The 14,347-nt window shown below is 39.5% G+C and overlaps 1 protein-coding gene across 1 annotated transcript in view; it reads right to left on the reverse strand.

Moving 5' to 3' along the window:
• The window catches only part of LOC135480935 (hemicentin-1-like), a 114,193-nt gene that overhangs the window by 20,620 nt on the left and 79,226 nt on the right, over positions 1-14,347 (reverse strand). The window contains exons 35-46 of the mRNA XM_064760866.1: positions 13,207-13,288; positions 11,791-11,962; positions 10,705-10,802; positions 9,571-9,741; positions 8,775-8,945; positions 7,851-8,021; positions 7,244-7,414; positions 6,192-6,362; positions 3,044-3,208; positions 2,153-2,296; positions 1,361-1,498; positions 167-322 (exon numbers count right to left, since the gene is read on the reverse strand). Of these exons, the coding sequence (XP_064616936.1) occupies positions 167-322; positions 1,361-1,498; positions 2,153-2,296; positions 3,044-3,208; positions 6,192-6,362; positions 7,244-7,414; positions 7,851-8,021; positions 8,775-8,945; positions 9,571-9,741; positions 10,705-10,802; positions 11,791-11,962; positions 13,207-13,288 (1,810 nt within the window). The remainder of the gene's footprint in view (positions 1-166; positions 323-1,360; positions 1,499-2,152; positions 2,297-3,043; positions 3,209-6,191; positions 6,363-7,243; positions 7,415-7,850; positions 8,022-8,774; positions 8,946-9,570; positions 9,742-10,704; positions 10,803-11,790; positions 11,963-13,206; positions 13,289-14,347) is intronic.

The following is a 14,347-nucleotide window of genomic DNA, read 5'->3' on the forward strand; positions in this document are numbered from 1 at the left end:
CCAATGTCAGCTTAGGACAAATGTCTCAGAATCCCATACCAAATGCTAAGCTTTATTTGTGAGATTTTAAATTCTGATTTAAGTCAGAACTGCTTTTTTGGAATCCAACCCCATCTCTTAATAGTTAATAATGGTCCCACTGACTTATAAAATGTTTGTTCCTCACCTAGTCCAGTCTGTATGTAGTCTTCCGTATAGGGCTGTAGATAGACCTGTGTGAACTCAGGTAGGCTTGGCACCGTTCCTCGCACAATTATGTCTAGTTGTAACACCCCTTGGCTGTCCACCCCACGGGCAACGTGTGTCATCTTTAGGATCTCACCTGTAGGCAGGTATTTAAAAAAAAAACATGTGCACACAACCTCGTGTCACAGATCTTTTAATAAACAGAATGCAAGAGCAGAAAATTCAAGCAACACAGGTCTGCTTATCAAATCAACCGTGAAGGCAAAAAAAACACTAAAATGAAGAATATATCAGATGAAAGACCAATAAAACTCTGTCCAGAAAGTCTGATTTATCTCTTCAGGTCTGCCAGTAACCTGTGGATGGTCGTGGGCTTTCCCCTGGGCTCTGCCCGGTTTCCTCCCACCATAATGCTGCCCGCTGTCCTATAAGTGAAATATTCTTGAGTACGGTGTAAAACACCAATCAAATAAACCTCTTTAGAATTTTTCTATCCACGTTAAACAGTTTTAAACGATCAGATTTAACATTTGTCTGTAGTTGAGGTCACATACATGTAGTTCGTTTCAAGGTCCATTCGTCTAATACATTCACTGATCTGTATGTATATGCAATTAGAATGATGAAATCTGACAGTCTCAGTGTGACAAGTAGCCAAAACCTGATGTGATGTCAATGGTCCCAAATATGGCTAGAAAAGGCCATCAAAGAATACAATGTTTCAAATACATTTCATTAGGTTGAAAAAATTGGAAAAAAAAAAAAATCTTTCAACTGCCGCATACTTCACTTTATAGTTATCTTTGCCTTTAATGATCAACAAGAATTATTATAAACAAATTATTCAAGAATATTTCACTTACACAACTGTCAGGTTTATGGGGAGGAAGGGGGGGGGGGCAGAAACCTTACGAAGACAACTGCACCTTGCCTTCCCAGAAACTTTATTACAAATGTCTTGATCTCAGGATGTATGTATAGCTAGCCCAGCAGAAACTGGATTTGAACACGTGACCTCACTGGTCAAGCACTAAAGTTCTCAACATGTGCAACCTAAAACAACTCTGCCATGAAGGATCCTTAATGTACGGAGGAGATTTCTCAGCTTTTTTTTTCACGAGCAAAAATGTAATTACAATACATATAAGAACGAGGATGCTCCATGATTTCTCACCTGTTGTAAACTCCACCTGTATCTCCCGTTTAAACTCGCCCTTTGTTAAGGTGTAACCATTATAGGCTCCTCCCACTTCATGAGCTGTTGTCCAATAGATTGGGGAGAGGATGGAGAGCAGCTGGCGTAGATGGTAACCTTCAGAATGGAATAACATCTATCTCTGAAGCTTACAATATACTTAAAATATTTATTTGATTGTGACAGTAGAAGAAAAGAGTACATCGTTTCAAATTATATTTTAGGCTTGTAATGTTTAGACACTGTCAGAAAATTACAAAAATTATCAATATTGCATTTTGAATGAATACATGAGTTCTTGGGGTTTAATTTCATACACAACAATTTTTCAGTCATTTGACGATGAGGAGTCATTAGGTGTGTGTACATATACTGTGTCTTCTTGTTACAGGACTGCCAAAGTGCTGCTGCCACTGAAGCATCATCACCGGACACGACACCCCACCTAGTCACATTACATGTACACTGACACCTGGCTAACCAGTCCTGTTTCTTTACTCTAACCTCTCAGCAATTAGCGCCAAGAGAGGCAGGAACAAGTACCATTTTTATGACCCGACACAGGTTTGATCCCTGGTTTCCAAACTTCGAGGCGGACACTAATCTTTAGGCCACCGAAGTTGTTATTTCACTTTGAAAATAACTTTCAACACATTTAAATATTTGTTGAACGCAAACATGCCCATACAAACATATGGGGGTAAGAGTAAGAATACAATATAAGTGTAACAAGCAAAGTAAATTCCAGCACACATCAGTGTAATGCCTCACCGACTTCCCTCGGTACATTGTTGAGCGTTCCTGTAATCACACTTGAGTCCCCTCGATCATTCATGTCAGCCTCTAGCTGTGACACACCAAAGTCCACGCCATTTATATTTCCTATCACATTACCAAAAGCCTTCAAGGGCATGGCTGCAAGAACGAAAAATTACAGATGAAAGATTTTGTTCGCATGATAAAAGTAACACTTTTCAAAGTGGAGAGGCAGGGGGTGCTTTTTGTAACATGCTTACTATAGATACTAATTTATATCAAATTTTCAGGTACATCATATAGCCGTACTTGGGAAGGTCTATCAGCAACCTGCAGATGGTCATGGGTTTCCGCCGGGCTCTGCCCGGTTTCCTCCCACCATAATGCTGGCCGCCTTCGTATAAGAGAAATATTCTTGAGTACGGTGTAAAACACCAATCAAATAAATAAATAAATCAAATAAATACATCATGTAGTATCTGAAAAAAACTGACAGTTATTGCCTGCTTACAGAGTCATCTATTATAATTTATAAGAATGTCATCACTTCTTTCACTGATAAAAGTGATATTTCACATTAGGTATCACTTTTGTTAGCACATTTTAATGCATTACAACCACATGCCCTGATGTCAAAACAGAAACAATTTGTTCCATAAGGTTCCAATATGAGCTCAGTGGGGTGAAAAATATTATAGAAAATGCCATGTTATATACAAATCTGTGAAGACTTACAAATGAAATATTTAACATAAATACCCTTAAATACCACAAAATCATCATATTGTCAAAACATAAATAATAATTTTGAGCACTTCTGAACAGTCCAGGAACCTCCAGATGCTATGAGGTATGAGGTCATGAGGTAATAGCTTTGTTGTGTAGACCACTAGTACTCAGTCTTACCATAGCACCTGTCTGGGTTACATTCTTCTACCTGGATGCTGTCTCCCAGACATCCCCGCCCCCCAAACCTGGGCTGACGGCACACCCTCTGTCGCTCTCGGCTGCCTGTGTCACAGGTCTTGGTGCACTGCGACCATGGGCCCCACCCACTCCAGTCACCGTTAACTGAAACATGGAAATGCTCTCTACGTTGAATACTACAGCACAGTGTCCCTACATCATCTATGATTCTTGATTGTCATTGGCTGATTAGGCGGGTTAAAACGTTGACATACACTTGTCAGAGCTGCAAGCCATGCCCACAAGGGGCATATGGAATTCAAATCCTGTGCACCTGAATTACTGCGCAGGTTGACGCCTCTTTATTTTGTGATGCTGCATTCATTTATTTATTTAATTTATCTGATTAGTGTTTTATGCCGTACTCAAGAGTATTTCACTTATATGATGGCGGCCAGCATTATGGTGGGAGGAAACCAGGCACAGCCCTGGGGAAACCCACGACCATCCGCAGGTTGCTGGCAGACCTTCCCACTTACGGCCGGAGAGGAAGCCAGCATACGCCAGATTGGCATTCTATTTGATATATATATTGTAGAGACAGAATAGTTATCCGTTTGTTGAGAAGGGTATATGGTGATTTAAACAGTGGGTGTGAAATTTTCACCTTTTGTCTGTGACAGTTATATGCAAGGCAGCTCATAGTTTTTAAAGACATTCTCGAGTAGATCCTACCAATGTTATCAACCATAATGATCATTCAGTAGTTAAAATCACATTAACACCGACACCAAAGTGCCACGAAAGAAAGAAGTTGTTGTAACCTTGTCATAATGTCTTCTAAATCCCTAAGACACACTGAAGGTGATACAAAAATGTGATGTACTATGTTTTTCTAAATTAAAATTATATTTACAATGCCATTTGACCATGAGAGTAGCAAATATTTGAATACAAAGATATGAAAAGTAAAATGCAAATAAACAATATAAAGTTAGTTAGTCTTTCCAAACCTTTTCTATTACAAAACATTTAAGCCCATTTAACTTTGATTCAGGTATTCAAAAGTAAGATTAAACTCTGGTCTTACCTTCCTGTGGGATTAAAATTGTATTTATTGTGTATGATGATGAATTTTTTTACTAAATTTAAATTGAACAACGTCTGTACCCAACAAATCTGGGAGGTTTAATAAAAGGACAAATCTGGGAGGTGGAATAAAAGGAGTAGACTCCATGGAAAAACCAACACTGTCTGTACCCAACAAATCTGGGAGGTGGAATAAAAGGACAAATCTGGGAGGTGGAATAAAACAAGTAGACTCCATGGAAAAACCAACACCATCTGTACCCAACAAATCTGGGAGGTGGAATAAAACAAGTAGACCCCCTGCAAAAACCAACACCATCTGTACCCAACAAATCTGGGAGGTGGAATAAAACAAGCAGACTCCATGGAAAAACCAACACCATCTGTACCCAACAAATCTGGGAGGTGGAATAAAACAAGTAGACTCCATGGAAAAACCACCATCTGTACCCAACAAATCTGATAGGTGGAATAAAACAAGTAGACTCCATGGAAAAACCAACACCATCTGTACCCAACAAATCTGGGAGGTGGAATAAAACAAGTAGACTCCCTGGAAAAACCAACACTGTCTGTACCCAACAAATCTGATAGGTGGAATAAAACAAGTAGACTCCATGGAAAAACCAACACCGTCTGTACCCAACAAATCTGGGAGGTGGAATAAAACAAGTAGACTCCATGGAAAAACCAACACCATCTGTACCCAATATATCTGATAGGTGGAATAAAACAAGTAGACTCCATGGAAAAACCAACACCATCTGTACCCAACAAATCTGGGAGGTGGAATAAAACAAGTAGACTCCATGGAAAAACCAACACCATCTGTACCCAACAAATATGATAGGTGGAATAAAACAAGTAGACTCCATGGAAAAACCAACACCATCTGTACCCAACAAATCTGATAGGTGGAATAAAACAAGCAGACTCCCTGGAAAAACCAACACCATCTGTACCCAACAAATCTGGGAGGTGGAATAAAATGGGTAGACTCCATGGAAAAACCAACACTGTCTGTACCCAACAAATCTGGGAGGTGGAATAAAACAAGTAGACTCCCTGGAAAAACCAACACCATCTGTACCCAACAAATCTGGGAGGTGGAATAAAACAAGTAGACTCCATGGAAAAACCAACACCATCTGTACCCAACAAATCTGCCAGATGGAATAAAACAAGTAGACTCCATGGAAAAACCAACACCGTCTGTAACCAACAAATCTGATAGGTGGAATAAAACAAGTAGACTCCCTGGAAAAACCAACACTGTCTGTACCCAACAAATCTGCCAGGTGGAATAAAACAAGTAGACTCCATGGAAAAACCAACACCATCTGTACCCAACAAATCTACGAGGTGGAATAAAACAAGTAGGCTCCCTGGAAAAACCATCACCGTCTGTACCCAACAAATGTGGGAGGTGGAATAAAACAAGTAGACTCCCTGGAAAAACCAACACCATCTGTACCCAACAAATCTGGGAGGTGGAATAAAACAAGTAGACTCCCTGGAAAAACCAACATCGTCTGTACCCAACAAATCTGCCAGGTGGAATAAAACAAGTAGACTCCCTGGAAAAACCAACACCATCTGTACCCAACAAATCTGCCAGGTGGAATAAAACAAGTAGACTCCCTGGAAAAACCAACACCGTCTGTACCCAACAAATCTGATAGGTGGAATAAAACAAGTAGACTCCCTGGAAAAACCAACAGCATCTGTACCCAACAAATGAAGGATCTGAACTGGCAAACTCAATGTGTTTACAGTGATAGTCTAAGAAAATTATCTAAATTTGATTCAGATACACATGTTTAAATTTATAATATTATGTATATAAAACACTGTGGGCAACACAAAAAAATGTGAAAAAAAAGAAGAAAAAAAATCAAACAAACAGTTTTATAATTTATTGTATAAATCACTCCACATATGCATATATGTGAACAGTTATAAAGATCAATTTACCCATCCTACAACTGCTCTCTTCTTTCTTTATTCCAGGAAGGATTGGAAATCTTACAAAGTTACAAATTTGTTCAATCCTACTTACTTGGGCATGGTTGTACATTACATGTCTGTACTCCCTCACTGGGCCCCACACAGGCCCGTCCACCGTGAGTTGGAGGGGGGTTAGTACACGTCCTGAATCGTTTCCTCTGCCCCCCACCACATGTAGTGGTACAATCTCCCCATACATTCCAAGGTGACCAATTTCCATTCACTGAAACAGAAAAGGCAAAAATAACACAATTAAAAATGCCTTCATTTATCTGGAGGAAATTTTATGAAGACAAATTTTCACTCCATTGAACAAATGGTCAACAAAAGCATGGTGCTTTGCTTACTTGAATTACCTTCTGTTCACTTATACATAATTCATTTATTTGGATTTATCCACTAATCCTACAATTATGACAAGGTTAATCCAAACAGAGAGTAGTTAAGCTGATACATTTGCTGCCTCTCTCAGCAAGCATGTTGTTGGAGAGGTTATCTCCCTTTAGTCTGCCTCTGTTTGGCTGGAGGCCTAACCTATTAAAAAAAAACTCATGTTCCAGTGAGAGCTACAAATTATTGTTGGGACATTACAATGTATCAGTATTCTGAACTGTTGGTTTATGTGTTTACTGCACATTTTGCAGTGATATTATCAAAAGAGACAAATGTTTCTAAAAACCATCTGAAAAAAAAAATGAAACCATTTTACAGGAGATACGGATAGCACGTGTACTCTAGGTTAGTCACCTTTCAAGCCACACCACATTACCAACATTTTTAAACCAGGCTTCGGTCTTATTTCCAGTAGGAAAAAGGGAATATTCAAAATTAAACCAAGAAAATGATGTTTTCAAAACTACCGAAAGACTAAAATTCTGGTTTATAGGTGGAGCGCCCATTTTGCTCACCGGGCCAACATGACTGAGCTCTAGGTTAATCACCTTTTATGAGGGATGATGTCCTATTCTATTCACTCTAGGTGCCCCAAGGGTACCACGAGTATCATGTATATGTACTAAAAAAATATAACTAGACATGAAAACTCTTTACCTAGAAACTATACTTCAGACACAGGTGTGGCGAGACACCCGTATTGACACTTACCTGGACACTGTTCTACATTACAGAAGTCTGTCTGTTCTCCCTGTCCAGGACAGAATGTGCCCCCAAACTGTGGGGCAGGGGAATCACATTTCCTGCTCCGTAGGTGGGTGCCTCCCCCACAGGAGAGGGTACAGGACGACCACTGGCTCCACTTCCCCCAATTACCGTCCACTGTCAGGGATTACACGCAAAGTGCAGTTAAAATCAGTACAAAAAAGAATTTGTTAAATATGCTTGTATTATAATTATAAACTGTATGCATCTACGCTATCAGTTTACACACAGCCACCACGTACATGTATTTGTAAAAAATGGCTTTCAAAAAAGGGTATTAAAGCACATATGAGCAAACTGATAATCTCAATTCTTTTCAGGTGCTTTCAACGCTGCCCTTCCATGGATGGTAAATAAGTTGAACAACTTAGCCCAGGGATATTCATCATACTACGATCAGAATTTCCTTAAACTCTCATCTGAATTAAGACAAAATAAAATAAATAAACAACCCAATTGATTTCAATACATGTTCATGTCCTGCCAGGACGTCATAGTTCCATCCGCCAAACAAAACAAATATACAATTTAACCCAAAAAACAAGATGCTTACCCCCGCATTCCTTAACAACACATCGCTGTCTCTGCGTGCCTCGCCCTCGACACTTACGTCCTCCAAATTGTGGGCGTGGGCTGTCACATGACCTGTGCTTGACCTGTTTACCTGACCCACAAGTCACACTACAAGGCTCCCACTGTCCCCAGCCTCCCCAGTTACCATCGACTACAACCGACAACAGCAAGTTCATCAGGATACGGTTTGTGTAAAAAAAAAAAGTCATTTTTCAACATGTGACTTGTCAAAAATCTTGGGCAACATTTAGTGCCATTAATTTACAAATCATCAGCCTCTGTCATGTTCCTCAAGTTCACAACTCCATCATTCGTCTACTCTAAATACCTTTTTATAATTTTTTTTTTCTAGACGCCTTACAGTGAAGGTAATCAAAAATAGTTGGCTAATAGTTCTGAAAGTTTACACAGTATGCTATACTATACCATGCTTTTGTTTAAACCTCCAGCGATAAAATTTTATTTATTTGATTGGTGTTTTATGCCATACTCAAGAATATTTCACTTAAACGACAGCGGAAAGCATTATGGTGGGAGGAAACCGGGCACAGCCCGGGGGGAAACCCACGACCATCCGCAGGTTGCTGGCAGACCTTCCCACTTATGGCCATTACGCTGCGCTAGCGTGCTAACTGACTGAGCCACGGAGGCCCCCTCCAGCGATAAAACAGCTTAAACTTAAAACTCCCCTACTGATCAGAAACACATAAATCAGATTATGCCTGATAACAAATATATAAAATATAAAAATTACGTTGTTGGACCCACTTTCACAAAACTTTGTGAGCCACTTTTTCAGAAATTCCATATAAATTCTGTCCCCTTATCATACTATAACCTATAGGCCAAATGTTCTATATCCAAAAACAAAAATTATATCAGGGAACAAAAGACATAGACTTACTGGGACAGCGCTTAACATTGCATGCCACCGTCTCAGCACTGTCTCCCTCACAGGGGGCGCCACCAAACTGTGGAAGGGGGTTGTCACAGAGACGTCTTCGAACACGCTCACCAGCCCCACACGACATACTGCACTCGTCCCAGGGTAGCCAATTACCCCACTCACCGTCGACTAAAAAGACCACAAATCAGCGTTCTACTTGTATCTTAGGACTGGGACATGTACAATGCTGCAGTACCACGGAATATATTTCATTTATTTTTCTAGTCATTAATTTTATGAATGCTTAGAGCAAAACGCCTTCAATTCTCCAGATACTGTACCTGGCATACCTGCTGACACAAAAGTCCCAGCCAAACCATTCAGCACATAAATCTGGAGCCTCATTTGGTTAAGGGCCTACTTTTAGTAAGAACAATGCTCTTAGCTGACTCATCTGTACCGTAACTAAGCTTCTAAGATACATTTAAGATAATAAGAAATCATGCTAACTTTAAACATCTGAAAGAAAGGAACACATCGACAGAAGTCTGAAAACTGTTCCTTGCTTCAACAACACCTTTTCAGAGTACGATCTAAAGCATACTGTATGTTGTATTTTATCTGGACTGTATTTCTAGGGATGAGTGAAATGGAAAGGTGCCGCTAGAACTCCCTGTTTTCAGTATTATTAAATAACATGGGACAGGAAAAGATAAAAACTAGGGAACTGGAACAAAAAAAAAAAGGCCACCTGCTTCCACATTTCTATTAACCCACTGGCAAGAGTGGAGTATGGCCCTCTTTTACACCATACCTGGGCACTCTGCTGTGACACAAGTCTTGGACTCCTCTGGTGCCCCAATACAAGATCGGCCCCCGTTGGAGGGTTCTGGGTTATCACAGCTCCTGGTCCTAAGCTGGAGTCCCTGCCCACAGGACTGGCTACACGTCCCCCAGTCCGTCCAGCCTGACCACATCCCATGTACTGTAAACACACAGAACATGCACACAACCACAGTGAGGTTACACAACAGACACACTGCTCTCTGTAATATTCTGTAGCAGGGAGGTACATAAATGTCATGTAACTAAGGGCTGGAGGGAATTTCCCTTTAGGTCAAGTGGTTGTAGCATGGACTCGAAATCCAAAGATCAAATCCTCAACTGGTAAAAAATATGGTTATAAGCACTGAAATTTGGAATCTTATTCAAAGTGAAATTGAATTTGGATTTTTGTTACAATTCCTCTTGATATGTTTTCTTACAGAAACCTCTTATTTCGTCAGAAAAACGAATGCCACATCATTAGAAATCAGACACAATGTGTCAATAACAAAACTTAAAGCCCTGGATTTAACTCTATACAGTCACCTGGACAGCCTGAAGTTTTCCATGTTGGAGGTTTAAACTTTGTAGGTGGAGAGGAACTCATATTACAAATAAGTCTTGTAATAAATTACACAGATTTGTAATAAAAACAGTACATGTGAGTCACAGTGACTGTGACGGTGACAAACTGACTCTCAATCAGCACTACAGTGTACGCTATACAAAATCCTTCGTTAACACTGCCTCAAAAATAAGGGTTCGGGTAGTAAATACAGATAGCAGTTTTAAGTATGCATCAGTACACATCCATAGGCAAAGTAAGGGTAGATAACTGAGTAACAGAGTAATAGAGGATGTGAATTAGTGTATGTTTTAGGCATAAAACTAGACTTAAGTCCATTTTAAGTTTCAGGTGTCAGGTGCAAAGATTCACTTAAAACACACAAAATGTGCAGATTTGTGTCTGGCTTTTGAGAGTTGAAATGCTTTAACATTCCCTACCCTTAGGTTCCCATACTCTAAGGGCTGCTTGTCTCATGCATATTCAAAACTGCTATTTGGTTTATAACAATGAAATCCGATACAGCTAGACAATGTGAAATGAGCCATAAATTCTCACCTACAACAGTAAGTGTAGCCTCAATCAGCATGCGCCCAATGTTGTTACTGGCCAGGCATCGGAACAGTCCCGAATCTGACGGCTGAGTCGCCACAATCCTAAAAAATGACATTGGTAATTATACCCAAAGAGATTAAGTCATACACTTTGTGATGTACAGCACTGTGTCTCACCTAATGTTTGATATGTAAAAAAAAATCTAAATAGAGCCCTTAAAATGACATTTTTATGCTTTTCTGATAAGAAATTAATGAAACTTCAGAGAAACCGTCTTAAGTGGGCCCATACGGTGGATGAACCAATCAGACTCAAGCAAAATGTGTCACTCGAAAAACTTTAAACTTTACACAAAATAGTAAATTGCATGCGCACAGGGATTGATTGATTTCACCCGTGTTTATATCGTGGTTAAGAATTTATCACTTATATGACCTCTGTCAAGTTTATGGGCGGTGGAAACCTGAATGCTCCTAGTGTGCTTTGTCAAGACAAGCTAAATTAAGTCTCAAAAGTGTTACGACATTCACAAGTTGTCTCTTCATTTTTTCATGTTTCACATCACAGGTTTATACCTGTAGTTATTAAGATGACCTTATATCAATAAAAGAATCCAGGTTTGTGTACGATGATAAGCTTATGTACCCTCATTGATCATTGTTTGAGCACACCTCTTTTATCATTGCTTGGGCACACCTCATAAGCCAGTGCTTGGGCACATCTCATTAGTCAATGCTTGGGCACACCTCATTAGTCAATGCTTGGGCACACCTCATTAATCATTGCTTGGGCACACCTCATTAATCATTGTTTGGGCACACCTCGTTGATCATTGCTTGGGCACACCTCAATGACCATTATCAGGACACAACTCTTTGATCATTGCTTGGACACACCAAGTTTATGGAGCCAAGTTTACAGAAAAGTGTGTGTGATGTTGACAGATTTGTGTTTGTGTGTGATGTTGACAGATTTGTGCGGGATATTGATAGATTTGTGTTTGTGTGTGATGTTGACAGATTTGTATTTGTGTGTGATGTTGACAGATTTGTGCATGATGTTGACAGATTTGTGTCTGTGTGGACTGACCTAAGGGAGTTGTTGGGGAGGATAGTGACCCTATCCGCCGTCTCCAGGACAACATTCACCTTCCTCCACTCTATCTCAGGCTCAGGCTCTCCTTCTGCCACACAGTCAAACGTCACCATGTCACCCAGGGACACACGCTGGTTCTTAGGCTCTATTTTAAACTGGGGAGGACCTGAAATGGACAGAGAGTCATACACCCAAATCAGACGTCCAACCACCCAATAGCATACATGAACATTGTCCAACCACCCAATAGCATACATGAACATTGTCCAACCACCCAATAGCATACATGAACATTGTCCAACCACCCAATAGCATACATGTACATTGTCCAACCACCCAATGGCATACATGTACATTGTCCAACCACCCAATAGCATACATGTACATTGTCCAACCACCCAATAGCATACATGTACATTGTCCAACCACCCAATAGCATACATGTACATTGTCCAACCACCCAATAGCATACATGTACATTGTCCAACCACCCAACAGCATACATGTACATTGTCCAACCACCCAATAGCATACATGTACATTGTACCTATGCAATCGTTTGGTTAATTATACTTGATTCCTTGTTTCTTGTTCCACTATTTTAGAAACTTGGTACAGGTGGTAGAGCAATTTTCATTATCATTGTTTTTATAATACTTTCACAATTTGTGACAATATCTGGCAAAAAAAAAAAAAAGTTCCGATGCGGGTGGTAAAAAGGACATGTGATGGAAAACAAGGAATGGAGTGTGAAAGGCCTCAAGTTATATGTTTATACATATATGGAATATCTCTTAAACAATTACACGCCTTTTGAGGATATCAGTTTAATACTTACTTAGGCCATTTGGCCTTTTATTAGGATAAAAAAATAAATAATAAAAAAAAGATAAACAACTACAGTATCTTCATTATTTGGACATATCCAGGGTTTACAATCAATCTTTGGGAATTTTATCTGGGCACACCTCTTTGATCATTGTTTGGGCAAACCTCATTCATCATTGTTTGGGCACACCTCTTTGATCAATGCTTGTGCACACCTCCTTCATCATTGTTTGTGCATCAAAAATCATTGCTTGGGCACACCTCATTAATCACTGCTTGGGTGCACCTCATCGATCATTATCAGGATACATCTCTTTGATCATTGTTTGGGCATACCTCATTGATCATTGATTGGGCACACCTCATTAATCATTGCCTGGGCGCATTTCATTGATCATTATCAGGGCACATCTGTTTGATCATTATTTAAGCCAATTCAGTCAACAAAAATATGCAAATCTGTTGTGACAACATGACTGAAGAGTGAACAAAGAAATGACGCATGGTAATTCCCGGGGATGGCGGTGGCAGAGGGCAATTGGTTGGGGGGTGCGTCTTGAGGCAGGAACTCACAGTACTTACTTCTGACTGTCAACATGGCTGTACCCTCTGAGGTGCCTGCATCGTTTGAGGCCACACACTTGTACTCCCCAGCATCTGAACTCTGTCCAACAAACACATCTATTTAGAAATGGAAAATATTCCATTTAACAGCTAAACCTTGGAATCTGAAATATATCAGACCATGTGACAAATGAAACTTAAAATACTCGGTTCTTGCAACTTGGGTTTTCTTAACCTGGGAAACTAAAAATCCGCAACCTGCGGATGGCTGTGGGTTTCCCCCGAGCTCTGCCCAGTTTCTACCCACCATAATGGTGGCCACTCTCGTATAAGTGAAATATACTTGAGTACGGCATAAAACACCAATCAAATACATAAATAAATAAATATACACTCAGCCAACAAAGGTAGTTGATCTTCCCTGAGGCCCTCTCACTCACTCATTCACAAAAACAGTTTCATGTTCAAGTATGGCTATACACAAGCAGTTTATACACTCTATGAACAGTTTAAGGGCACTAGATTTAATTACAAAATTAATAAATTTAAGCAGAAAAAAGGGAACATACAAAAATCTATTTAAATATCATTTTGTGCCTGATATTGTTTTATTAAACAATGATTTTTTCACTGAAATAAATACAAATACTTGGACTGTATACCAGTGGGTGTTATGGACAAGGGGCCACTTTTCACAAGCCTTCGTATGTCATATTTTTCATAACATGTTGTCTAAGTTAGAATGCGATAAGGCCACAAGAAAAGTTACAAAAAATTCATGTACGAAGTTTAGTGAAAGTGGCCCCATACTGATAATGTATATTGCCAATAATATCGCACAATCTTTTCTTCTTTCAAATAGTATTTAATTGTCTTTTCTATTGATGTTTTCTACATTTTTATGCTGTTGTTTCCCTTTAAACTGCTTCTGTCTCTAAATCTTGAATTTGAATGATGCAAAGGGCTTAACCCAATACCCTAATTCCTCAACCATTTCGAAGAGAGCAATTTCAGTGCAGTTTTACAATGTTTTTAATCTGATGTCTGAAACAAAACTACACTGGTTGGATAGGTCAGTTTTAGGGCTTCACAAAAAGTACAATTTTATCAGTCTGCAAAGAATACCTTCAGAATATGCTTGAATAAACGCCTTGCAAAC

The sequence above is a fragment of the Liolophura sinensis genome, chromosome 13, assembly GCF_032854445.1.
Source record: "Liolophura sinensis isolate JHLJ2023 chromosome 13, CUHK_Ljap_v2, whole genome shotgun sequence".
NCBI lineage: Eukaryota > Metazoa > Mollusca > Polyplacophora > Chitonida > Chitonidae > Liolophura > Liolophura sinensis.